Below are 27,620 nucleotides of genomic sequence, written 5' to 3'. Positions count from 1 at the left end.
GAGGTAGTGGTGGAAGCTTACGTGGAATATACACACTGGCACACAGACATGTTGGGCTGAATGGCCTGTTTCCCTGCTATAACATTCTATGTAATACTACGTACACATGGCTGGAAGAAATTACAGTTGCCCTTAGTTATTAATTAAAAGCATGACAAGTGATCTTGTAAACCTATTCACTGGTTATTTATCAGTTTAATATTACTTGTAATCTCCTCTGTAAACATGTTAATGCATGGTTAGCACTGCCTGCAGATTGGGCTGCACCGTGTGCTGTTAATGGATAAACCTGAGCCTTCCCTGAGGACTGCAATATGTACACTTGTACATTGAGTTTTAGCACCACCCAGTGGAACATGTGGAAATGACCACAAGTTCTCGCAGCAACAAGAACTTATAATAATAACCTTTCCATTTGATACTGCACCTTTCATGTCTGAAGAGCACTTCACAAGAATTTTGCAAAGTGTTTATTTGTAGGAGAATCTTACAGCCCATTTGCACACAGCAATGTTCCACAAACAGCTATGAAGTGAATGACCGATTTTATAATAATAATAATCCTTGCATTTGATATAGCGCTTTTCACGTCTTCTAGCCGTCCCAAAGCGCTTCACAGAATATGCTGTAAAGTGAATGGACTGTATATTTGAGGGCGAACGTGGCAGCCAATTGCGCACAGCAATGTCCCACAAACAGTCATGGATTGAAAATGACCAATTTATTATTGTTTTGAGTTTTGGAGGGATTATTATTAGGTGTGTGGAGTAAGGAAACTTGCCCAAGGTTTCGCTCTGCCTAGAATTGAACTCAGGTCTCTCACTTGCAAAGCGAGTGCTCTAACCACTGAGCTACAGGACTCCCCTTATTTGAGGGATTTGTTGGCCAGGACACCAGGAGAAACTCCCTTCTCTTTTTGAACAAGTGGGCTGTTTAATGTCCACCTGAACAGGCAGACAGGATCTCGGTTTAATGCCCTGGGAGAACATTCACCAGTGAGGGAGGGAGGGAGGGAGAGGAAGTTGGAATGTTGGAAATGGTCACGGACCAGATAAAATCAGCCACAGGGTCAGCTGCTGCCTGCGGGCTGCCCCTTGGACCACATTGGTCTATCTAATAATTTACACACTCTGCCTTCAAAAAAGGTAATTTGCCAGTGGTGCAGTACCCGACTCACACACCACTCACTCTGGGAACCAGAAACTTGGCAACCTGCGCCTCACACTCTCAGGAATTAGATAAGCTGGGTGCATCACTCCAGCGAGAGAGTGCACAGTCCAATTTGGATACGCAGAAATGTATGTGTGGGTGATGTATCTGTGTGGAAATCGTAGTCTGGTTTAGATACTATTAAGCACGGTGATAGGTTTTTTACATGTCGGCTGACCAAAATTAAAAATTGTTGGATGAGGTTTGGCAAGGGTTTAGAGAAGAGCAACAACAACAACAAGATTACATTTGTATAATGCCTTTCACGTCGGGAGGACGTCCCAAGGCGCTGGACAATGTACAGCATTTCAGACCCGAGCTGGTATCAGGGTGGGAGAAGGGAGGGGAGGGGAAGGGGGGTGGCCGATGGGATGGTCAAAGAGGAAGGTTTTGAAGCGGGACTTGAAGGAGGCTAAGGAGGGGGCGAGGCGGAGTGATTGGGGGATGGAGTTCCAGAGGTTGGTGGCAGAGTGGCTGAAGGCTCTCCCATCAATAGTGGGGTGGGTGGGTTGGTGGACGTGGAGCAGGCCAGAGCCATCTGAGTGGAAAGAGTGGGCAGGTTGGTAGGGGGTTAGGAGGTCACAGAGGTAGGGTGGGGTGAGGATCAAGATCTTGAACTGGATCCTCTGAAGGAAAGGACACGGGCTGCAAAGTTCTGGATTATCTGCAGCCTGTCGAGGGAGGAGTTGGGAAGGCCGACACGCAAGGCATTTGTATAGTCGAGCCTGGAGGTCGTGAAGGCATGAACAAGAGATTCAGCGGCCTGAGGAGTGAGGTAGTGCCGGAGTCGGGCGATGTTACAGAGGTGAGGGAAAGCAGAGCGGGTCATGGCTTGGATTTGGAGAAAAAAAGGCAGTTGAAGGTCGAACAAGACACCTGGGTTCATGACTGGTTTGGTGAGTTGAAGTGTGCAACCGTGGAGGTTGATGCTGCCAGAGCCTGAAGTGCTGAGGCGCTAGCACGAGTCAATCAGGAGGGCCTCAGTCTTGTTCACATTCGATGTAGAAGATTTGCCCTCATCCAGGACTTGATGTCCGACAGGCAGTCTGTCAGGCCAGCAGTGGTCCTGGAGTTGAGGGTGGAGGCAGAAAGGTAGATTTGGGTATTGTCCGCATACATATGGAAGTTGACCATAAAGAGAAACACATGATATTGAGAGTGCGTTTTGGCTGATGCCTCTGACCTGAGCCACCCCATACCACCATCCTGGCAGTCGCATGACATGTCGTATCCTGAGATATATACTGTATCCCGAGATATTATTTCCAACCAGAAATCTATCTAATTTGTTCTTGTAAGAATTAACACTTTCTGCTTCCACTGTCTCCCTTGGAAGCCTGTTCCATACGTTTATTACTCGCTCACTTGTGAGGAATTTACACTAATCTCACAAGCCGGGGCATAGATGGGTTGCCAACTTTCCAGCTTCTCAAACCCCTAGGGCCCAGTACCATGCTGTATGTTTTTCACGTATCACTAGGAAAATGAAAAATTGCACACTATATTGATATTAAATTTCTCACATATAACTTTTTCTTATTTCTTCTCTACCTTTTAGAATGATACTGTACTTCTTTTCTTTTCCTGATGCCATCACAAGCAACGCCTTGATCTTGGCACCTCTCAGTGTCTCCCTGAATTAAAGAAAACCTTACCTGTGAGCGAGGGAAGTGTTCGGGCTGTGTGTAAATCCATGTGTGGGCACATTTTAAATTATTTCTTGTGAGCCTGGCACACGAGCCCACACAGCCCAGGCACTTCCCACCCTCACAGGTAAGATTTTTTTATCGCTACCCTCTTGGAATGTTGGGAGGTCTGCAATAACAGGACTTTTGGTGTCTGTTCAGCGCTTCTGAACGGGCACTGTAAAGATTGCCTTCAAACCAGACTTTCCACTCTGAAACCGGATAGTTCACTTGCTTAGACCCTCCACAGCTATGTTGGTCAACCCGAGGCCCACAGGCCGGGAAATGGCCCACCAGGTCATCAAGGAGTAGCCCTCTGAACATTAGCACTAGTCTAGGTGAGTCTGTTTTAAATCATTGTTTTGCTTGCAGTAGCTACTGAGTGGCTTTGCTTTCGGTAGGGCCTTAAGTTAAGTCAAGAAATAGACAATCAAGAAAATGTATTTGGTTGGCCGACCAAAAAAGATTGGCCACCACTGCTCCATAGAGCATTGTCAAACAACTCTTCCCTCCACAAGCCACAGATTATTCAGAATTTTGCAGCTCGTGTTCTCTCCCGCACTAAACTCTGAACCCATCATCCCATTGCTTGCCCTCGTCCCTCCTTTGCATCCCACCTTGTCCCTCCTTTGCATCCTTCAAGGTTCATCTCAAAACCTTCCTTTTAAATAGTACTTTTGGTCATCGTTCCTCCTCCACTCTCCCTTGCCCTACACTCCTCTATGATCTCAACCCTCAGCTTGGGTGCAAACCCCTCATTGTCCAGCGCCTCAGAACATCTTCCCAACATGAAAGGGGCTGTATAAATGCAATTTGTTGTTGTTATTTAGTAGGATGATCATAAGTTTCCGATTTCCTGTGACAGTCCCCGGGTGAGGTATTGTGTCCCTGGGGCCAAATTTGCTCTGGTTTTGAGTTCAGCAACAAACTGAGCAAGAACAATAACAGATACACTCAGCAGAGAAACACTGGTTAATCCAACAAGCTTCCCCAGTAATTACCAACATCTGCAATTATACTGAGTTACATAGTTTTGTGTATGTGTGTCCCCAGATTTAATTTACAAAATATAGTCACCCTATCTTTAGTATATTTGTATCAGATCGGTTTGAATTTGCTGATTCAATATAATAATCCTTGCAAAAAAAACATAAGTCACCGGGAACACTCAGCAGGTCAGGCAGCATTTGTGGAGAAAGGAAAGTGTCAACGTTTCAGGTCCACAACCCTTCGTCAGAACTGGGACATGTTGGGAGGGAGAGGCTTTAAAGGGCTAACAGAGAGGCGGGGGGCAGGGCAAGGAAACAAAGGAGAAAATGGGGTAGCTCGGGTTGTGCTTGTGGACAGAACCAAGGTGTTCGGCAAATCATTCACCCAATCTGCGTTTGTTTTCCCCAGTGTAGAGGAGACCACATTGTGAGCTTTTGGTAGTGCATGTAAATCGCTGTCTCACATGAAATCTGTGTTTGGGGCCCTGGATGGCGTCACCTTGGGACATCTTCCTGACGTGAAAGGCGCTATACAAATGTAATCTTGTTGTTGTTGGACAGTGATATGAGAAGAGGTGAAAGGGCAGGTATTGCATCTCCTGCGCTGGCCTGGGAAGGTGCCGGGGGAAGGAGAGCAACTGTTGGTGGTGATGGGACCACCCTCTGGTCTCAAAATTGATTTAAACAATTTCAGACCCTAACAGCTCACCTTCCCCCTCTTCTATGACCATTACCACATCATCTTGGTCCCAGACACACCTTTTCTCTCCCTGATCTGCCTGTCAATAATAAATTGGTCATTTTCAATCTACGACTGATTGTGGGACATTGCTGTGCGCAATTGGCTGCCGCGTTCGCCCACAAATATACAGTCAATTCACTTTACAGTGTGTTCTGTGAAGCGCTTTGGGACATCCTCCCGACGTGAAAAGCGCTATATCAAATGCAAGGATTATTATTATTATTATTATTTGTTGCAAGTTCTTTTCCCCCCCTTTTTGTTCTGCATTATTAACACCTCTTTAACCCATCATCCCCCGTCCTCTACCCCATTTTCTCCTTTGTCTTCCTTGCCCTGCCTCCCCCTCTCTGTTAGTCCTTAAAAGTCTCTCCCTACCAATATGCCCCAGTTCTGACAAAGGTCGTGGACCCGAAACCGTGACTCACTTTCCTTTCACAATAGATGCTGCCTGACCTGCTGAGTGTTCCCAGCGACTTCTGTTTTTGTTTCAGATTTCCGGCATCTCCTTGCATTTGCTATAGCGCCTCATCAGGTCTACCGAGAAGTCTCAAAGAATATACTGGAAAGTGAATCGACTGCATATTTTGTGGGACGAATATAGTGTAAAGTCAACATATAAAAATTTATATGCAATTGAGAAAAGTGATTGGTTCTAAGCTGAACTCATAAAGCACAATAGGGAGGCTGTTTGGTTTTCAGAAGTGGAACTTTAACCCAGATACGAAAAAGGGGTGCGTGGATAAAAATATCTGGCTGCTTTTCATGTGGAAATCGTTCTCAGTTGTTGCTGCAAGTCAGTGGTGAGTGATCTGTGCATGTTGCGGTTGAAACTATAAGGACAAGTGTATTTTCTTTGCTTGTTGTGTTGTGGACATGGCAGCCCCCCCCACACACACACACACACAGAGGAGAGCAGAGCTCACGCAGCCTTTCCTGTTTGCACAACCCCGGGTGGTATTTGCTGCGATCGGCGAAATAAATGTGTGAGAGAGGGAGGTCTGTCTGCCTGTCCGCCTGTCTCGCTGCCTTGCAGCTTCACGCTGTCAGCTGGCAGTTTTTAAGGGGAACACAAGGCAGGGAATGCGGACAGGCCGGTGCAGATGCTGAATCCCCCACAGGCGTGAGGATCTGGGGTGAGGTATGTGCAACATTCCCGGGTGTCCACAGGCCCAGTGTGTGTGTGTGTGTGTGTGAGAGAGAGAGAGAGAGAGAGAGCAATGTTCATTCAGTGTCTCCACAAACATCTGTATTTTCTACAGTGCCCTGACCAATAACTACAACATGTGGAGCAATGGTGACAATTGTATTTGGGAATAGTTAACTGTGTTCAGCCCAAGTGTTTAACTGTATTTTGGCATCCAGAGGATCAGTGTGTGTGAGCGCTGTCATTTTCATGGCAGATAATGAACCGTCTCCATGTTTGGTGCCGTATGGATCTTCCATATGAATGGAGTCACAAGACAAAATGCATCTCTGACAACTTGTTTCAGTTCCTCCGAAGTTTCATATCACTGTTTTGTAACGGGGTAACAGGACTTTGTGAACACCCTGTAAAGTGAAAGGAAGCCTTTGTCCTTAACGGAGTAACAGGACTTTGTGAACATCCTGTAAAGTGAAAGGAAGCCTTGTCCGCTGCCCCACCCCCCTCTCCCCCACCTGTATTGAGTAGGAGAGAAATTGGTGGGAGAAATCTCCTCCCCCACCCCGGGCCAGATTCACTTTACTTATATCGCATTTCAGAGTCTGCCTTTACGCTCTACCTTCACAAAAGTAGTACAGTATCCGACTCACACACCACTCGCTCTGGGAACCAACAACAACAACAATAAGATTACATTTGTATAGCGCCTTTCACATTGGGAGGACGTCCCAAGGTGCTGGACAGTGTACAGCATTTCAGACCCGAGCTGGGGTCAGGGGGGGAGAGGGGAGGGGAAGAGATATGACATGATCGAAGAGGAGGGTCTTGAGGCGGGACTTGAAGGAGGCTAAGGAGGGGGTGAGGTGGAGTGACTGGGGGATGGAATTCCAGAGATTGGAGGCAGAGTGGCTGAAGGCTCTCCCGCCAATAGTGGGGCGGGTGGGTCGGGGGACGTGGAGCAGGCCAGAGCCGGCTGAGTGGAGGGAGCGGGCGGGTTGGTAGGGGATTAGGAGGTCGCAGAGGTAAGGTGGGGCGAGGCCATGGAGGGTTTTATATGTGAGGACAGGATCTTAAACTGGACCTTCTGAAGAATAGGGAGCCAATGGAGTCGGGTGAGAATGGGGGAGATGGGGTCACGGAGTTTGGTGCAGGAGAGGACACGGGCTGCAGAGTTCTGGACTATCTGCAGCCTGTGGGGGTAGAAGTTGGGAAGGCCGACAGCAGGGCGTTTGCATAGTCGAGCCTGGAGGTCCATACGGAAGATGTGGCACCGAACATGGAGATGGTTCATTATCTGCCATGAAAATGACGGCGCTCACACACACACTGATCCTCTGGATGCCTAGATGCATGAGCAAGAGTTTCAGCGGCCTGAGGGGTGAGGTAGTGGCAGAGTCGGGCGATGTCACAGAGGTGAGGGAAGGCAGAGACTTGATCTTGAATGTGGGGGAGAAAAGACAGTTGAGGGTCGAACAAGACACGTAGTTCCTGACTGACTTGGTGAGTTGTAGTGTGCAATCAGAAACCTCTGCTCATGACAACCTGCGCCTCATACTCTCAGGAATTAGATAAGTCGGGTCCGTCAGTCCAGCAAGAGAGTGCACAGTCCAATTTGGATATGCAGAAATGTACGTGTGGGTGGTGTACCTGTGTGGAAATCGCAGTCTGGTTCAGATACTATTAAGCACAGTGATAGGTTTTTTACATGTCGGCTGACCAATCTTAAACATCATTGGATGAGGTTTGGCAAGGGCTTAGAGAAGAGCAACAAGATGATTTAAGAGTTTAGATATTTCAGTGATAGTTTGAGAAACTCAGCTGAGCTTGTTTTTATTTCAGAAAATTTTTTTTTTAGGGTGGTGGGGGGGAAGACCTGATATTGCAATATTGTTTTGCCTGATGCCTCTGACCCGAGCCCCTCTCCCAAAACGCCTAATAATAATCCCTTGAAAAAAACAAAACAATAATAAATTGGTCATTTTCAATCCATGACTGTTTGTGGGACATTGCTGTGCGCAATTGGCTGCCGCGTTCGCCCACAAATATACAGTCAATTCACTTTACAATATATTCTGTGAAGCGCTTTGGGATGTCTGGAAGACATGAAAAGCGCTATATCAAATGCAAGGATTATTATTATTATTATTAAAATGCCTCTACTTCTGCTTCCCACTCTTTGCTACTCACACAGAATTCTCTCCTGCTCCCCTCCTCAACTGCTCCCCTTCTAGACCCTACCACAGACTCCCTCTCCTCCAGTCAGGGATTCCTCCACCGGGCTCATCAGTGTACTTATCCACACCCACACCCTTCCTACCTTCCAAACCTCCCCCCACCCCTCCAACACCACAGGCACTTTACAGGGTGGCCCTCATCTCTCAAACTTCCCTCAGTCTCTTCCTCTAATTCTCTGCCTCCTTTCCCTCCTTTGAGCACCTCTCTCCTCTCATTCCTCCGCCTCTGCACTGAAAGCCTGTTCATAATGACCAACTTCAACCGTAACCTGTGTTACCCACCAGGTACCTGTCCTCCACCTAGTGAGGTCTCAAACCTGGCAGCTAATTTGCACATAGCAATGTCCCACAAAGTGCCATGAAGTCAATGACCAACTTTATTTGGGGGATTGTTGGCCAGGCCACTGGGAGAGAGAAACTCCCTTCTCTTTAATGTTTCCTTGTGTTAAATTGTTGAGGAAATAAATTACAACGGTCCTTCCTGCACTATCCAGGAATTGTCTGTACTTAACCCACGTTGAATATTTATTGTACTTTTTTGGTTCTAGAAAGATTACACGCTGAAGATGGTAGTTGCCAAATTGTGGACACTGCGCAAGCACTTTGAGGGTTTCCCTAAGAAAGATGACTTTGAACTAAAGGAGGAAGAATTGCCGGAGCTCAAGGATGGAGGTGAGGAGAATGTGGCAGAATTAACTATAAAGACACATTACTTTAGACGTTCACATACACATACACATTCACTACACTCTATCTTGGGAAGTGTTTTGAGATGTGGTATCAAATGCAAGGATCATTATTTTTAACTCCATCCTGGATCAACTTCATCACTGCAGGGAGACCAATCTGCCATTGATTCAATTCACATTGCCAGAAATAGACGTCTGGTTGTTTGATGATGTAAGAATCAAATGTGTTCTCACAGTGGAACCGCCAGGTCTAGTGTATCTGAATAAAATCTAAATAAAATCAAAAATAAAATTGGCATCTCACTCCATGGCTGTTTGTGGGACATTGCTTTGTGCAACTGGTTGCTGCGTATCACCCATAAAATACACAGTCACTCCACTTTACAGTATATCCTGTGAAGCTTTGAGATGTCTCAATGATGTGATAAGGCATTATGTCAAATGAAAGGATTATTAGTTTATATATATTCCTTACTCTTTGGAATTCACCTGATAAACTGGGATCAGACGTTAAACCAAGCTCCTGTCTGCCTCTTCAGGTGGACCTTAAATAACCCATGGCATGATTCGAAAAGGGAAGGGCATTTCTCTCTCCCAGTCATCTCAAAGTGCTTCACTGTAAAGTGGCAGCCAGTACCACACGGCTATTGTGGGAATAGTTTTATCTGGGGGATTGTTGGCCAGGACATCAACGACAGCTCTTGTGGGAACAGTGGGAACAGTCACCCAGCAGGACCAGCCCTGCTCACTGCATTCACTCACAGGAAGCTGACCAGTCCACAGCGGATGCAGTGTCAGCAGCAGCAATTTTTTTTCCCTGCAGACTCTTATAACAAGGAGTCTAAATTTATAGACCCAAACACCATGTTAGTGTCAGGCTGCCCTGAGCAATGAGAAACAAAATTTTTATTACACGTTGTCCTGCACAGGGTGACCACAAAGTCCTGTTATCCCTGTTACAAAACAATGATATGAGACTACGGAGGAGCTGAAACAAGTTGTCAGGGATGCATTTCACCTCCTCACTTCATCCATGATGAAGCACAAAACATGGATCATTTTCTGCCATGAAAATGATGGAGCTCACACACACTGATCCTCTGGACATCTAAATACAGTTAAACACTTGTACTGAATACAATTATCATCATTCTTCCACATGTTTCGGTTGTTGGTCAGTACACTGTAGAAACAAAACATGGGGGTAACAGGACTTTGTGGACACTCTGTAGAATTCAACAAGGTGTTAACACAGTTGTTTTAGTCATTGTGCTAAAATTTATCACTGAATTGTTTTTTCAGAAGTGCTGCTTGAGGCTGTGTTTCTCAGTGTGGATCCCTATATGAGGTAAGATATTTAACTCGTATCACATAATTTGATTTCTATATCTAATGCCCATATAGAAAGCCATTCTTTAAGCAAATATACTCTTGTACACATAAATGTGAAAGGCAAAAATAGTGAAACCTATGTGACATTTGAGTCAGTTACTGATTGCTGTGTCACCTGAACTCATAACAGCAATAACCTACATTACCCATATAGCTCATTGATATATGACAGGGGGCAGAGGAACAAAAGTGGAATATTGTAAGCAACATCTCCTATAAATAGATTTTATATAAATGGCCATTTAAATAATGGATATTACGATTATCATCTTATATTTATCACAACAACAACAACAAAATTACATTTATAGAGTGCCTTTCACGTCGGGAGGATGTCCCAAAGCGCTGAACAGTTAGGTGCCGGGAACCGAGCATGGGGGAGGGGGGTGTAGGGCTGAGGGAGGGCAGAGAAGTGGGAGGGAGACCAAAGGAACGATCGAAGAGAAGGGTCTTGAGACCTGCCTTGAAGGAGGCAAGGGAGGAAGCGAGGCGAAAGTACTGTGGAATAGAGTTCCAGAGTGTGGGGGCAGAGAGGTTGAAAGCCCGGCCACCGATGTATTTCTACAACTCTGCCTTTTGTCACATCTTTTAGACTCTTATTTCCCTGATCATCGTCCACCACTACACTTTGAGATGTTCTTTTACATGAAAGGTTCTATACAAATGCTTTCAGACATCTCAATGATGAGCTAAGGCACTGTACCAAATGCAACTATTATTATTATAATAAATGCAACCTGATGTACATTGGTCAGAAAAACACTTCCTGTAAGATCTGTGGCAGTTGTGCGCTTTCATTGTTGAAGATCTCAACTTTGTTTGGTTTTGAGGGGTTTATGGTGTTGCTGTAAAGTGTATACGTCCCTTTTGTTCTGATACTTCTGTGTCTCCACCTACTGAATCCTGACCATGGGCCTCTTAAGAAGATTGTGTGTCGTCTTCTTATCTGTGGTTTGCTCCATGCACCAAAATGTTTTCTGCATGTTGACACGTTCATTAAATTCTTTCTATTTTCAGGCCTTACAGCAAGAAAATAATGAAGGAAGGTGACATAATGATCGGCACACAGATAGCCAGGTAAATTAACGCTGTATACTCAGTCAAAAAAAATCATGTGAGCACAGCCAGGCCTCTGGTTGTAACAGGTGGGAAGCCAAGCATCTCTCTAGCTGAGTGTGAGGAAATTGAGTGTTGCAAGGTGACTTGCCACCCATTGGGATTTTATTTTCCCTGTCTCTTTCTTTCCTCCCCCCCCACCTGGAACACCACTGGGATGAAGGCTTATTCCCTTTGTACAGAATTATGGTTGCCTTATTGCAATGCAAACATGTTGGCCTTTGAGAGTTGTGCCAACTTGGGTAAGGTGAGTTGTTGAGAGAAATCCCATCACCATGCTTAAGAGTCTCTAAACCAAACTACTGAGAATTCCACACCTGAGTGATCTCCATTTGTCTGGTATTGAGTTTCACTCCCTCCCTGGAGGGACACACCCTGCTTACTTAATCCCACAAAATTTGGGTATAGATTGGCAAGAGCCAAGGCTTGAGGCCCCCAGAGTGTGCATTGGACACACTGCTCTACATTTGATGCCCTATACCTTACAGTAAGAAAACGTAGTATTTATCAACGATGAAGTAATGCACGCAATTTGGATATGAACCAATTGTTTCCTTTATTATAGTCCCATAATTAATGATTATACAAAGAGCAATAACTCACTACCACAAAACATGATAATGGGAGCAACCAGGTTTCAGTGGATAATAGTGATGACTTATCATATCTCTTGGGAGAGCAAAAGCAGCTGGGAGTCGGATCAGATCTGAATCTCCCCGATCCTGGCTAAAACACCCTCAATTATACCCAAAATCTGAATCACTTTTGTGCATGTGCTAGCAATGTTCCCGCTACAAGAATGCTCCCTACCTTCACGCGATGAGTGGGGCTAACCCACATTCCTGTACCAGTTCTGTTCCTTGTACAATAACAAGATAACAAGTGCATCAGATGTACTTTCACACGTCAGTAACTAATTTTCACTCACTTTCATAAGGAATGCCATCTTATTTAACTCTTTCCTCACACCATATAAATAAGATTATTTTATTGCTTGATGGACTTCATTGAGAAGAGCTTATTTGTCAGCCTGGCTCAATGGTAGCACTCTGACAGATTAGCAAGAGCCAAGGCTTGAGGCCCCCAGAATGTGCATTGAACTGAGTCAGAGGTTCGTGGGTTTAAGCCCCAGAGTTGGGAATTAGAACTCGTATAGTGGATCTCATATAGGCTCAGATGACACTCCAATGTAAGGCTGGAGGTGTACTGCATTGTTGGAAGTGCAGGCCTTTGGATGAGACGTTAAACCAAGGTCCCCTCTGCCTGTCCGGGTGGAGGTGGAGGTCAAAGATCCCATGATACTATTCGAAAAGAGAAGAAAGTTCATCTACAAAACACTTTACATTATATCCTTGTGAAGCATATTCATCGTCCTCCTGACATGGTAAGGTGCTAAATTAAAAGTAAGGATTATTATTATTCTCTGATCTGTGCTGTGATCCCACACCTGGTAAAGTCTAATCAAAGTCATTTGAAATGGAAGGGTGAAAGCTCATGTGGATCATAAACATCAACATTTATTATTTGTGCCGAATAGAGTTTTTCCGTGCTGTAATGTTTTGTGTAGTTCTATGTGGACAACAACAACAACTTTCACTTACATAATGTCTTCTACACAAGGTAGCGTCTCAGAGTGCTTGAAGACGTTAGTGAAGTAGCTAAACTTTACAGAGACTGCATGTAAATATCTGTATGCCTTTACATATATTGCTTTGAAATATAGGGGTCAAATTATTTTTTTCCATCTTTTTACAGGGTCTCGGCAAGTAACAATTCCAAGTTCCCAGTAGGTTGTTATGTGGTGTCAAGTAGTGGGTGGAGAACACACACAATTTCAGACGGAAAGAAGATAGAGTTAATGCTCGCTGACTGGCCAGAGAATATATCTAGATCCCTAGGTCTGGGAACTGTGGGCATGCCAGGGTAAGGCTAAGGCTAAGGATTGATGAGCTATGTTGTTGGGAATATTTCAAAGACTGCTATTAAGATTCTTAGCCACAGACATAATCTGTCTGGAAGTCAAAATACTGGTTTTGGCTCATTAAACTGTGGTACTGTGTGGTTTCTAAAGGACTTTCATCCTCCATAAACCGTTTGATCAGTGTAGATTTGTCTATGTTGCAGCCTGGCTCAGTTGGTTACTCCCACCTCTTGAGTCAGAAGATTATGGGTTCAAGCCCCACTTGACGTTGAACTCACATAGTCTAGGCTGACATTCCAGTACAGTTCTGGGGAAATGCTGCATTGTTGGAGGTGCCGTCGTTTGGATGATACGTCACTGCACTTTACAGTAAAATTCCTGTGAAGCGCTTTGTGGCGTCCTCAGGATGTGAAAGGTGCTATAAAAAGTGTAAGGATTATTAGTCTCAGTTTCAGTCTTAACCCTTTTATTTTCCAGGTGCACTGCTTACTTTGGCCTTCTGGAAATCCTTCAGATAAAACCGGGGGATGTCCTGCTGGTCAATGCTGCCGCTGGAGCTGTTGGGATGTCAGTTGGACAAATTGCTAAGATAAAGGTGAGTATCTGCATAACAAATGTTTCTCAAAGACAACACTATATCTTTGATTTAGGTATGTTGCAAATATGGCTCAGAGATTTTCTTGACAGCAAAAATTGACAACAGGAATAATGGCTGCATTGCATTCATCTTATTGCGCCCACAAAAATACACAATCGATTCACTTTACAATATATTCTGTGAAACGCTTTGAGACGTCTCAACAACGTGATAAGGCGCTATATCAAATGCAAGGATTACTAGTATTATTATATTGGTTGTCATTTATCTCGTTAAAACTTTATGAAACAACCACCCAGTGATGCATGATGGAGTCCCGTAGCATAGAGCACTTGCCTCGCAAGTGAGAGGACCCGGGTTCAATTCCCGTTCGAGGCGAAACCTTCGGCAAGGTTTCCTTACTCCACACATCTCTGTTTACCTAGCAGTAAGTAGGAGCCTGGTTGTTAATTGATTGGTGGATCGCTTTCCAGGGTTAATAATAATCCCTCAAAAAAAAATTGCTCACTGAATCCACGACTGTTTGTGGACATTGCTGTGCGAGTTTCATCCACAAAATACACAGTCAATTCATTTTGCAATATATTCTGTAAAGTGCTTTGCAACATCTTAACGACATGATCACAAATGCAAGGGTTATTAATATTATCTTTAAATACAGGCGATGTTGCAAAGAAAATTAGAAACGTGGAGTGTTCAGCAGGCCTTCGGTTTGCACTGGTCTCAGTTGCGCACCCAAGGGGTCAACGGGACAAATGGAAATTCTTAGGTCTTAATTCCTTATGCAAAATGGACGTTGTTTCCCTCAGGGCTGTAAAGTAATCGGCTGTGCAGGAACAGATGAGAAGGTTGCTCTGCTAAAGCAAATGGGGTTCGATGAAGCATTCAATTACAAGACTGTCAAATCACTTGACTCTGCTCTGAAGCAAGCCTCACCCGATGGCTATGACTGCTACTTTGACAATGTAAGCTGCAGACCTGTAATCTTTGTCACAGTTACTATTTAACCAATGTAAGTCATCTCCAAAAATATAACATTTTTATATATTAAAAAAATTGACATGAAAGACGTTACACTTTAGCTGGGGATTTACAAGTGCTCTGGGACACTACCCTGCGTGAGGGACACTAAATAAATGCAAGCTGTTGTTGATTTACTTTGCGCACAACTTTGGCCTGACATCAAAGTCGGCATTCCTTAATGTCTATTGCAATGTCAGATGTTAATGAGGTTTCCCTATCATAATTTTGAATGCTTAAGGTGCTACATGTAATGTCTACTTTGTTGGCTTGGCAGGTAGGAGGAGAGTTTTCTAATGTTGTTATAAACCAGATGAAACAATACGGGAGGATTGCAGTGTGTGGAGCAATCTCTGGCTACAACGATGTTGAGCCACAAAAAGGTAAGGGTTTTCCTGAAAACCTTGGTATGTATTCCCCTTTCAGCTGAGAGGATACTCGCTTTAAATTTGATAGCATTAAACTTGTTTGGATTTTTTTTTCACGCGAAGAATACAGCTTAGCTCACTAGATAACACGCACACCTCTGGTTTAGAAGTTTGTATTTTTGTCAGTTCGTAGTCCAGTGCTGTGTTAGCACTGCATTGTGGCAGGCAGGTGCCATCTTTCAGCTGAGACATTAAATTAAGGTTCAGTCCAACTGTTCAAGTGGCCATTAAAGATCATATACGAAAAGCAAAAGGAGTGATACCCAGTGACCAGGCCAACAATGCCCCAGAACATGCATATTAACTTCATGACCGTGAGACTGCTCGTGCAAATCTGCGACTGTTCTGTTTGCCTGCAAAAAAGTCACGGTACCTACCTGACAGTAATTTTGAGTTGCTCGAGACATTTTAACATGACAAGAATGCAAGTTTCCTTTTCTTTCCTCCACTCCCAAATAACATCACAAATCAGAATAATTGATTGTGGTTTGATCACCTGGCAGATGAAATGTTTATTCTGTAGCTCCTCAGACGCTGGATATTTAAAATATTCTTTTCCCCCTTACATTAGGTGCTTACATCCAAGCTCCCATGATCTTTAAGCAGCTTCGGATGCAGGGATTCGTTGTTTCAACGTGGAATAACAGAAGGGAAGAATCTGAAAAGGCATTAATGGCTTGGGTTAAGGAGGTGAGAAATTACAATCCAGAAACTTTTTATTAACAATAATAATAATAATTGTTGCATTTGAAATAGCACCTTATCACTTTGTTGAGACGGCTCAAAGCGCTTCACAGAATATACCGTAAAGTGAATTGACTGTGTATTTTGTGGACGAAACATATTTACACAACTATATCTGTATTAGTAATAGTAGCCTTTGTGTTGACTATCCCCATCAGTCATGTATGTTGGCTGCTCTCCCCCCCGTCAGTCAGTTGCATTGTTGGGGAATTGTTTTTAGTTACATGTTTGTGCAAGAGTTATCCAGGGTGTCTGAACAGGATGTGGAATACCAATCCAAGTAAAGTGGTAGAAGTACAGTCTATTGTGCGATTCAGGTGGGAAGGGGACAGGTGTATGAATGATAGAAGCTTATCCAGATGCAATCTCTGCATTTGTACAGTTCCTCTGATTCACTGTTGTTGTTTTTTGTTATCTCCTTGCTGATGAGAGCCAGCACCTTGGGACGGCTTCCCGACGTGAAAGACGCTCCATCAAATGCAAGGATTATTAATATTATTACAAATCTAATAATAAAGTTGTTGTTGGTGATGGTGCAGATCGATGGGTGGAATGGCTTCCATCTGTGCTGTGAAGTTCTATGATTCTATGACACACACCAGCTGCCTGTTAGATCTCTTCAAAGACTTTGATACCTCTTTTTTTAAATTTGATTAATTTTATTTCCTGGCTGTGTGTTAAGATACAGTTCCACAGGAGTCAACCACCCTCCAGGACCTCGGCTGTTCTTTACATGTGAGCCTCGTTCATAAATGTTGGCTTATTAAGACTGGGGAACAGTGCAGTCAAGGTTGATACTAGTCTTGCTGTGTTGTCACACTTGTGTACTTGCCAACAAAGTTCACCGGATGGAATCTGGACCCACCTCTATTTGTCCTCCCTCTCTGGAAAACTGTCCTGAAGTGTAGTCTAAAGATTATGACAGCTCTCAGTTCTCTGGGCCATTCTCCATGTGGGAATCTGAACATTTAGCAATGAGGGCAGGAAACACTCACAAACATGTTCTTCCTCACGCAAGAATTGGGGCTTTTTCTTCGCACTAGACATACACTATCAAAACTTGAAATAAGCCATAAAATTACACTAAATTGACATTTAAAATAATAATAAATAAATAAAATGACTATTTGTAGCCCAAGTCTGCCTCAAAACGTTTCTTCCTGGGTTTACTACTTCATGGAGTCCCATAGTGTAGTGGTTAGTGCGTTCACCTCGCAAACGGTTCGATTTCGCGGGTGAGGCAAAACCTTAGGCAAATTTCCTTACTCCGCACATCTCTGTTTACCTAGCAGTAAGTAGGAACCCGGTTGTTAGTCGACTGACGGATCGCTTTCTGGGGGTAATAAACCCTCCAAAAAAAAATTATTTGTCATTCAATTAACAGTGAAATCCACTGTTTGTGGAACCCTTCTGTACACAATTAGCTGCCGTATTTTGCTTACAAAATACTCAGTCAATCCACTTTATAATATATTCTGTGAAGTGCTTTCAGATGTCTCAAAGACATGATAAGGTGCTGTATCAAATTCAAGGATTATTATTATTATACTTAAAGCTGGCATTGTGCTCATAATTAAATAGGATGAACAAGGATTTCTGTCTGTTACCATGGGTTGACTTATGTTGGTATCATCTGTCACCTAAACTTTAGTGGGTAACTTGATAGAAGTGGTGTGGCATTTTCACCTCAAATATATGTGTGGCATTCTTCCTGTGAAACTAATGATTACCTTTGACGTGTTTGCCAAACAGAGACATTGTACTCAACCTGTATCCAACCTATCAGTGCTTTAAAATTGTCAATCAGCAACTCAATTTTGCTTGTATGTGCGCACCAGTGAGACAGTATATTTTTAGTGTGTTCAGGATGTCCACAAAGTCCTGTTACCCCCTGTTACAAAACAGTGATATGAGACTATGAGGAGCTGAAACAAGCTGTCAGAGATGCATTTCACCTCCTCACTCCATCATGTTATGGAAGACTTCACACTGAACCTGGCATCAGATCATTATCTGCCAGGAAAGTTATGGCGCTCACACACACTGATCCTCTGGACATCTAAATACAGTTAAACACTTGTAGTGAATACAATTAAGTACTTCTACTTCTAAACTTCTCTCTACCAACCTGCCCGGTCCCTCCGTTCATCGGGCTCCGGTCTGCTCCATGTCTCCCGCCCGTCCCGCCCTACCATCGGTGTCCTGGCTTTCAGCCTCTCTGCTCTCACACTCTGGAACTCCATCCCACGGTCCCTTCGCCTCGCTTCCTCCCTTGCTTCCTTCAAGGCCGGTCTCAAGACCCTTCTCTTCGATCGTGCCTTTGGCCTCCCTCCCACCTCTCTGCCTTCCCTCACCGCTACACCACCCCTCCCCCATGCTCGGGCCCCGGCACCTGACTGTTCAGCGCTTTGGGACGTCCTCCCGATGTGAAAGGCACTCTATAAATGTAATTTTGATGTTGGTGTTGTGCTAACTACAATTATCATCATTCTTCCACATGTTTCAGTTGTTGTTCAGGGCACTGTAGAAAAAAACATGGGGCTAACAGGACTTTGTGGACACTTTGTACAATGTGCTGTAATCTGAATTCAATTTTTTTTGTCTTCAGGGTAAACTGAAGTCCAAGGAACACATCACGACAGGCTTTGAGAAGATGCCCGATGCCTTCATGGGAATGCTGAAAGGAGAAAACATTGGAAAGGCTGTGGTGAAAATCTAGCCTTAATCTCAATCTTACCTTAAATGTTAAATATTGTGAAATTTTCATCCATGTGGTCGTCAGTTCCCGTCTTGATTTTTCCAATACAATCCTTGCTGGTTTCTTTAGCTTCACTATTAACAAGGTTCAAATGATTCAAAGCTCTGCCAACTGTGTCCTCACCTGTAACAGTCTCCACCCTGCCATCACCCCTGTTTTCTTCAGGATCAATTTCACTTTCAAATCTCTTCATGCCTTGGCATCTCCCTATCCCTTCGATCGGCTCACACCCCCACTCCACTACCAATAACTTGTGTAAAACCTTGCCTTTTAAGCTCAAAGTTCCTCAAAACTGAGGTTAAGTTGTGAATCAACACATTGAGATTTCACCACAGCAGCCACAATAAAATATTCTTATGCAATGGCTTCCTTCAATTTCTTACCCAGCTCGGGTCCGTAACCCTGTCTGTCCAGTGCCTTGGGATGTCCTCCCGACAATAAAGGTGCTATACAAATGTAATTTTGGTGGTGGTGGTGTTACTCTGTCTTGTCGAGTTTCAAAGACGAGAATGTTTTCAACAGGCAACAACCTGTTCATTGTTCACCTCTTACACTCCTTCAATTCTACAACTTCATATGTTTAGTGGAGTAAATGTAACCAGAAGGGAATCCAGGCAAGAACTTTGATAAAATGTATTGTGCAATGATCATTATTGATTGTGTGAAATAATCAATGATTGGGTGATCTGGTTGAGGTGTTTAGAATCATAAAGGGATTGGATAGGGGGGCCACAGAGAAACTATTTTCTCTGCTGGTGGAATCCAGAACAGGGGGGCATCATCTTAAAATTAGAGCTAAGCCATTTAGGAGTGAGATCAGGAAGCATTTTTTCACGCAAAGGGTAATGTAACTCTGGAACTTTTTACCCCAAAAGGCTCTGGATGTTGGACCCATTCAAATTTCCAAGCCATGATCTAATAGAATGGCGCAACCGGCTCAAGTGGCTGAATGGTCTACTCCTGTTCCTATGTGATCAGACAACTGGATCTAATTTGTGTTTTTGACAGCATTCATTTAAGGAATCTTAAGTTGTACAAATTGGAACTCATTTGTGGGTACAAATTAATTATAGTTCTGCTAGTTGTGATCTTCATCCATGATCGCAGTTAGTTGCAGTTGCTTCAAAAATAGACATCCAAAGAGTTGGTGTGATGTACTTTGATGCCTTAGTTTAGAAATTCACTTTTGAAATCACCATAAACCCATAAACATAAACCCCATTATTATTCTATTGAATTAAGTTAAATCTAGCAATTTTTGAAATCTGTCGTCAGGGTATTGTAAAATAGCTTTAAAAGAGTAGATAACATATCTTCAGTAAGTCTAAATTTTTCTTCAAAGCTAGGATTTGATGCAAAAAACAATGCTTGACTGAAAACCTTAATTGCAGTGAAACGAAGTTAAGCGCTATGAATATTTAATATATTAAGACAATAAAAACACCTTAAACCACATGTGTACATTCTGAAGATACCCCAGTTTAAACAGCGAAGAACAAAGTTAAATAGGCCTCCCTGCACTCCTCTGCAGCCCCCTACCTCTCTGACCTCTCTCCTCAAAATAGTGCCCGTTGCCTTTGTTCCTCCGGGTCTGGCCTTTTCCTCGTCCCCCAAGTCCTCCGCTCCACCCTCGGTGGCCGTGCCTTCAGCCACCTTGCCCTGAGGCTCTGGAACTCCCTTCCTCACTCCCTTCGCCTCACCCCTTCTCTTCCTATTTTCAGGTCCCGGCTGAAGACCTTTCTTTTCGACTGCGCCTTTGGTCACCTTCCTCCCCCTACCCCTGGCTCGGCCCCAGGATCCGTTACTGTGAAGCGCTCTGAGACGCCGTCCAGCGTGGAGGGCGCTATATAAATCCAAGTTGTTGTAGGCACTGACAGCTATTGTGGTTTTATGCAGATCAAATTCTGATAGTAGAAAGTAGAAATTCTTAAGGAAAAAATGTATTGACAAAAGCAGGCTACCTAGACCTCAACAAACAACTAGGTACAAACCTCAAAAATGAAATTCCTTTGTCTACATTTCACAAAAGTCAGCTATTACAGTCTTTTTTCAGCTATGCACAATGTGTGATATATTGTTACTGATGAAAAGCCCAAGAGATAAATTGCTGCAGCTGGATTTAAAGAATTGTTTACATCTATAATTCAGTTTCACTAACCAGTTAACGATGGGGTTAATTTCAGTGTTTAATGGTGAAGTGTTTACACATGCTGTACTTGGTGTCACACAGGGAGGGCATTCCTCAATCATGTGCTGCAATGGGCAACTAACATCAACAAAATTACATTTATAGAGCGCCTTTCACGTCAGGAGGACGTACGGTTGGGTGTCGGGGCCCGAGCATGGTGGAGTGGTGGTGTAGGGGTGAGGGAAGGCAGAGAGATGGGAGGGAGACCAAAGGCACGATCGAAGAAAAGGGTCTTGAGACCGGCCTTGAAGGAGGCAAGGGAGGAAGCGAGGCAAAGGGACCGTGGGATGGAGTTCCAGAGTATGGGGGCAGAGAGGCTGATAGCCCGGCCGCCGATGGGCGGGAGACATGGAGCAGGCCGGAGCCCACTGAGCGGAGGGAGCGGTCAGTTTGGTAGGGAGTCAGCAGGTAGGTAGGAGGGTGCAACACTGTGGCAGAGTCTGGCAATGTTGCGGAGGTGGTGGTAGGCAGTGCCAGTCATGGGCGAGTGTGGGGGAGAAAGGACAGTTCAGTGTCAAACAAGACACTCAGGTCCCTGACTGGCTTAGTGAGGTTGAGTGTGCAGCCGTGAAGGCTGATGCTGCCAGGGCCTGAGGCGCGCAGGTGCTGGCGCGAGCCAATCAGGAGGGCCTCGGTCTTGCTGACGTTGCGTTGGAGAAAGTTGTCCCTCATCCAGGACTTGATGTCGGACAAGCAGTAAGTCAGGACGCCAGTAGTCCTGGAGTTCAGGGTGGAGGCAGAGAGGTAGAGTTGGGTCTCATCCGCAAACATGTGGAAATTTACCCCATGTCTGCGGATGATGTCACCAAGTGGGAGCACGTAGAGGGTGAAGAGAAAGGGACCGAGAGCCCTGAGGAACACCGCACGAGAAGTGCGGGGGCTGGAGGAGAAGCCATTTGCGGAGACAAAATGGAGGCGGTGTAAAAGATAGGACCTGAACCAGTCAAGGACAGAACCTTGAAGGCTGAGGTGGGAGGAGAGGCGGTAGAAGAGGATTGAATAGTCCACAGTATCAAAGGCGGTGGAGAGGTCGAGGAGGCAGAGGAGCCCTGGTCACACATGATCAGGATGTCGTTTGTGACCTTGACCCGATTGGAGGGTTTCATGGAGGGAGTGAGAGGAGAGAGCGAAGTTGGGAGGCAACGGCTCTCTCAAGGACCTTGGATAGGAAATGGAGGTTTGAGATGGGCCGGTAGCTGGATAGCTGTGATGGGTCGAGGAAAGGTTTCTTCAAGGTGGGGGTGATAGTGGCTGTTCTGAGGGGGGAAGGAACAGTGCCAGATGACAGGGAGAGGTTGATGATGTTGGCAACCATTGGGGCAAGATGGAGCTGGGATTTAAGGAGAGGAGTGGGGACGGGATCCAGGGAGCAGGTGGTGAGCTTCATGGAGGATATGGTAGTGAAGACAGAGGAGGGGTTGACAGGTTCAAAGTTGTGGAAGGAGGGATGGGTAATGGTCGGAGTGTGGGCTGGGGGTAGGGAGGGGGTGGAAGTTGGGAGGGCAGTAGCAGCTGAGCAAATTCCCTCGATTTTGGACTCAAGGAAGTCCAGTATTTTCTCGCAGTGAGAGACAGAGGAAAAAATCTGCGAGGTGTGACGGGGAGGGCGGAGGAGCCAGTTGATGCTGGAGAACAGGAGCCTGGGGTTGCCCTTCACCTCCAGGATTAACCTGGAGTAGAAGGACGATTTGGCCGAGGCGGTTGGGGCGTGGGGCACGGCGGTGTGTGTAACAAAGATGCCCAGCTCAATGAAATGGTTCAGAAACAAGAACCATCAGTTAGGTTTGGATACTCTCACTCGTGGTGATAGGTTTCTGCATATGTCAGACACCAGGCTGAACAAAAAAAGAAACAGCTCACAATTGATATTTAAATGTCACAAAGATATTGGAATACAGTGCAGAACAGAGAACTACCGCAATTAATAATTCTCAGGTGGACATTTACCAGTAGCAGGTGGTAGCTCGGTGCATGAAGTTAAGGTGAAAAAAGGACACTTCTGTGCAAAAATCCAAAGGGCAAAATTCATATGTTTGCAATGAACAAAATGAACCGAGAACCATATTTACCCAAATTGCAGCTCAATATCGTTTTCTTTAAACAATGCCAAGCTGTAGCAAGTAGGACAGTTGCAGAGATGGTGACTAAGACTGGAAATTGTCAGTTTGACATTTTGGTTATATACCAAATCTATTTATATTCTTAATTCCAAGAAATTCTAAGAGTCAACATTTTAAATTGAGGAAACTGGTTTTGGAAAGTTACTAGCAGATTTAATCCACAAGAAAAGTTATTCATTGTTACAATGTTATTCACAATGTAGATGAACAATTTTAACCCCTCACAAATGTTTCACTAAATAACTTCTTAAACATTTTGGTCTCAAACAGCGGTTTCAGTGCATCGTTACATCCATGATTACTGCAGTTCAAGGATTTTTTCTTTCAGCTTCTTTGGATATACCCCAGAAAACTGAAACACCTGAAGAAATAAAAAATAATGGTAATAATATGAAATGTACAGTTGCCAGCTTCAACAACAAATTCTTAAACATTAGAACAAAATCTGAACATTTTTTAGAATAGAACCTTTAAAGAAAGCATTTGAAAGGTTGGAAATTTTCAGGAATTAGAATTTAATCATCCTGTTCTAATGCGGTAGATCAGGTTCATAAAATCCCAACCAAAACCGGGGCGTGGCCCTTAATAATAATAATAATCCTTGTATTTGATATAGCGCCTGATCACAACAACAACTTGCAATTATATAGCGCCCCTCAGGCAGGGTAGGGTCCCAGAGCATTTGATAGTGGCGGAGCACAACTCTGAGCCGGGAGGAGGGAGAGGTGACCATAGGCACGGTCGAATAGGAAGGTCTTCAGGCGCGACCTGAAAATGAGAAACAAAGGGGCACGGCGGAGGGATAGAGGATAGAGTCAGTCGAGTGGAGGCAGCGGGTTGTTGGTCAGGGGGTGAGCAGGTCAGAAAGTCTTCAAGATGTCTCAAATCGCTTCGCAGAATATACTGTACAGTGAATTCACCAAATTTGTGGGTGAAAACACAGCAGCCAATTGTGCACAGCAGTGTCTCCCAAACAGTCGTCGATTGAGTGACCAAATTATTATTTATTTGTTTATTATTTATTATTTTGAAGGGATTATTACCAATCGACTAATAACCGGGTTCCTACTTACTGCTAAGAGGCTTGTGGAATAAGGAAACTTGCCTAACTTGGGCTTCCAGGCAATGAAGCAGCGATGGAGCCGGCACTTGCATTTGGACTTTTTGGGTAAATAAATGTCAGAGGCCAGGCTGTAATTGCAATATAAACTATAAATAGATATATAAATTAATGACCTCCCCTGACAATGCAGTGGTCCTCCGGCATTGCACTGGTGTGACAGCCTATACACTGAAAAGTGTGTATATAAATTAACTGACTGCTGTAACTCACTCAAAGATGGGTAGGATTTTACAAATCATAGAATCATAGAATTTTACAGACAGAAGGAGGCCATTCGGCCCATCATGCCTGTGCCAGCTCTTTTAAAGAGCTACCAACTATACCAACTATATTATTATTATTACCACTCCCTCGTTCTTACCCCATAGTCCTGCAAATGTTTCCATTTTAAGTACCTATCTTAATTCGCTTTTGGAAACTATTATCAAATCTGCTTCCACCGCAGTGCTTTCGAGACTGTAAAAATTCTCCTTGTCTCCCCTCTGGTTCTTTTGCCACTTAGTTTAAATGCCAAAGAAAATTCTTTAAATCGAGCAAACATAGAAATGGGATGACAAATATCTGCCATGAAACATGACTTGGTTGGTATGGAGTCCTGTAGCTCAGTGGTTAGAGCACTCGCCTTGAAAGCGAGAGACCTGGGTTTGATTCCCGGCAGGGCGAAACCTTGGACAAGTTTCCTTACTCCACACACCTGATAATAATCCCTCAAGAAAAAAATAAAAACAATAATAATTTAGTCACTGAATCCACGACTGTTTGTGGGACACTGCTGTGCGCAATTGGCTACTGTTTCGCCCATAAAATATACAGTCAATTCACTTTGCAGTATATTCTGTGAAGCGCTTTGAGAAGTTGAGAAAACATGTGTGATGAGGCACTATATCAAATGCAAAAATTATTATTATTATTATATAAAAACCACTGTAAAGCACTTTGGGGCAGTATCCTGCATGAGGTGCGCTATCTAAATGCAAGTTGTTATTGTAAAAAAGCCCTTGGAATGGTAGAAATAAACTTCTTCATTTCTCCAACCCTGTACAATTCAGATTCAATTCCCAGAAGACTTGCCAATTACACACCAGATGTATCCACTTCCTCCAAATATCCTCGGAATCTAGTCATTATCTCCATTTCACTGAATATAATATTTAAACAAAGAATACGGAGATTCTTTGAACCTAAATCAATTTCACTCAGTCTCCTACTACCTCATCAATCAACATGAATTTTATTAATTTTTAGTTATTTCTAAAAACAATCATTGAAAAATTGAGGTTGGATAGTTTGTTTGGCTTCCAGATTTAATTCTTAATGGATTCATGCAGCTAGATTTAATACTTACAGCCAATCTTTCATAGTTCTAAAGGAACTGGACATCATTGCAGAGAAATTCAAAGCCTGATGTTCAGCTAACTTGAGGACTCAGGATGTTAGTAATAATAATAATCCTTGCATTTGATATAGTGCCTCGTCATTGAGCCGTCTCAAAGCACTTGCCCCACCTCTACAACATTGCTTGCCTCCGCCACTGCCTCCCACCACAGGCCGCCGAGACACTGATCCACACTTCCATCATTTCCCGGCTTGACTATGCCAACTGACTCTCGCTGGACTTCCCAACTCTTCCCTCCACAAGCTGCATTACACAAAACTCTGCAGCTCGTGTCCTGTCCCGCACCAAGCTCCGCGAACCAATCACCTCCATTCTTGCCCAGCTTTACTGGCTCCCCGTCCCTCAGAGAATCATAAGAACATCAGAAATGCTAGACGAAAAAAGACCAAGGTCCATCTAGTTCGCCCTCCACCTTCCTGGCAGTCGCATGCAGATATGTCCCAAACTACCTATGCAGGCTCCTCTTCTCCATTACCAACTGGCTCCTCCACCCACCAACTCACGCCTCGCCCATCCTTACCTCCAATGCCAACTGGCAGGCGATGCTAGACTTCCTCGAAACCAAAGTCCAGGGGATCCTCTCAGCTGCCTTTGCCTTTCCGTCTACTACCCCCTCCCCATCTCCCCCTCTCACCCTGGCCCCTACCAGCCCTCCCTCCACACCTTTGAACCTGTCTCCCACTCCTTTCTCACCACCACTATAACCCACATGAAACTGACCACCTGCTCCCTCGACCCTATCCCTATTTCTCTCCTTATCTCCCAGCTCCACCTCCTTGCCCCTCTACTCACAGACATCATAAACCTCTCCCTGCCCATTCGCACTGATCCCTCCCTTTAAAAACGGCCACACCTGTCCTTAAAAATCCCTCCCTGAACCCATCCCTGCTCACAGTCTCCTTCCCAATCTCCACTTCCTAGAAGGAGTGGTTGCTTCCCAGCTTCACTCCTTCCTCTCATGCTGCTCCCTCAAGAACCCCTCCAATCAGGTTTCCGTGCTGCCCACAGCACAGAAACAGCTCCGGTAAAAGTGACAAATGACATTCTGTCCATCTGCGACCAGGGCTCACTCTGCCTCCTCATCCTCCTTGATCTCTCTGCTGCCTTCAATACCATTGACCACTATATCCTCATCCATCGTCTCTCCTTTCACCTCAATCTTCATGGTTCTGTCCTTGAATGGTTCAGATCCTACCTCTCACACCATCTCAACTTCATTTCCACAAACGACTTCTCCTCTAGCTCCCGTACCATCTTGTGTGGCATTCCTCAGGGCTGTGTCCTTGCTCCCCTCCTCTTCAACATCTATATGCTCCCTCTTGGTGACATCATCCGCAGACATGAAGTCAACTTCCACAGGTATGTAGATGACACCCAACTGTACCTCTCTGCCTCCACCCTTGACTCCAGGACCAAAGCTGTGCTGACAGAATGTCTGTCAGACATCAAGAACTGAAGTAACTTTCTTCAGTTGAATGTCAACAAGACCGAGGCTCTCCTGATTGGCTCCCATTAGCGCCTCCTCACCTCAGGCACTGACAGCATCACCATCCATGGTTGCACACTCCACCTTACTGAGCCAGTCCAGAACCTTGGGGTCTTGTTTGACCTTCTGCTTCACGTCCCCTGCCTTGCCCACCTCAACATTGGCGGGCGGACCTTCAGCCACACTGCCCCCACATTATTTCCCGAAAGAAAACTATCTAATCTGTGTTTCAAAGAATCAACACTTCCTGCTTCAACTGTCTCCCGAAGGAGCCAGTTCCCAGGTTCACTGTACACTCACTGAAATAGTATTTGCGTAGATTCGTTCTGAATTTATCCCCTTCAATCGCAGGCCGTGTCTTCTGGTTTTACTGTTCTGGACAAGTTGAAGCAGCCTATTATGCTTTATGTTGTCCAGTCCCTTTAGAATCTTAAAGACAGCAATCATGTCGCCGCTCACTCTTCTCTTTTTCAGTGTGAACATGCCCAATTTACTGAGTCGCTCCTCATAGTCCAGTCCTTCCATTCCCCCGCACCGCTCAGACCTCCTAATCCCATATCAGCCTATCCGCTCCCTCCACTCGGTGGACATTGGCCTGCTTCAGGTCCCCCGCATTTCCCACCCCATCATTGGCGGTCAGG

General features: G+C 44.6%; 1 protein-coding gene and 1 non-coding gene across 3 annotated transcripts; both read left to right on the top strand.

Annotated features, from left to right (window-relative positions):
* The first annotated feature begins 5,187 nt into the window (after positions 1-5,187).
* ptgr1.1 (prostaglandin reductase 1, tandem duplicate 1) lies at positions 5,188-19,314 on the top strand. 2 transcript variants are annotated; one of them, XM_007906615.2, is made up of 10 exons: positions 5,188-5,425; positions 8,549-8,672; positions 9,992-10,037; positions 11,099-11,158; positions 12,953-13,120; positions 13,596-13,713; positions 14,526-14,681; positions 15,014-15,119; positions 15,736-15,854; positions 18,517-19,314. In XM_007906615.2, exons 2-10 carry the CDS (start codon positions 8,567-8,569, stop codon positions 18,625-18,627), a joined length of 990 nt encoding a protein of 329 aa, XP_007904806.1. In that variant the 5' UTR covers positions 5,188-5,425; positions 8,549-8,566; the 3' UTR covers positions 18,628-19,314. The 2 variants fall into 2 exon arrangements, with proteins under 2 accessions (XP_007904806.1, XP_007904805.1); XM_007906614.2 differs by lacking the exon at positions 5,188-5,425 and adding an exon at positions 5,572-5,763.
* Positions 19,315-24,688: 5,374 nt separating this feature from the next.
* trnas-uga lies at positions 24,689-24,760 on the top strand. Its single transcript has one exon. It is a non-coding gene; the product is annotated as a tRNA-Ser (tRNA).
* Positions 24,761-27,620: the final 2,860 nt, after the last annotated feature.

Source organism: Callorhinchus milii, unplaced genomic scaffold (genome assembly GCF_018977255.1).
Source record: "Callorhinchus milii isolate IMCB2004 unplaced genomic scaffold, IMCB_Cmil_1.0 Scaffold1, whole genome shotgun sequence".
Taxonomy (NCBI): Eukaryota; Metazoa; Chordata; class Chondrichthyes; order Chimaeriformes; family Callorhinchidae; genus Callorhinchus; species Callorhinchus milii.
This window is presented reverse-complemented; position numbering and strand designations above follow the sequence as displayed.

Bases quoted from the DNA above. Each gene is read 5' to 3' on its own strand.
- ptgr1.1 (XM_007906614.2), top strand. From the start codon at position 5,605: ATGTGTGAGAGAGGGAGGTCTGTCTGCCTGTCCGCCTGTCTCGCTGCC. The intron at 10,038-11,098 runs GTAAGATATTTA...TTCTATTTTCAG, and splicing joins AGTGTGGATCCCTATATGAG to GCCTTACAGCAAGAAAATAA. The intron at 15,855-18,516 runs GTGAGAAATTAC...TTTTGTCTTCAG, and splicing joins TAATGGCTTGGGTTAAGGAG to GGTAAACTGAAGTCCAAGGA.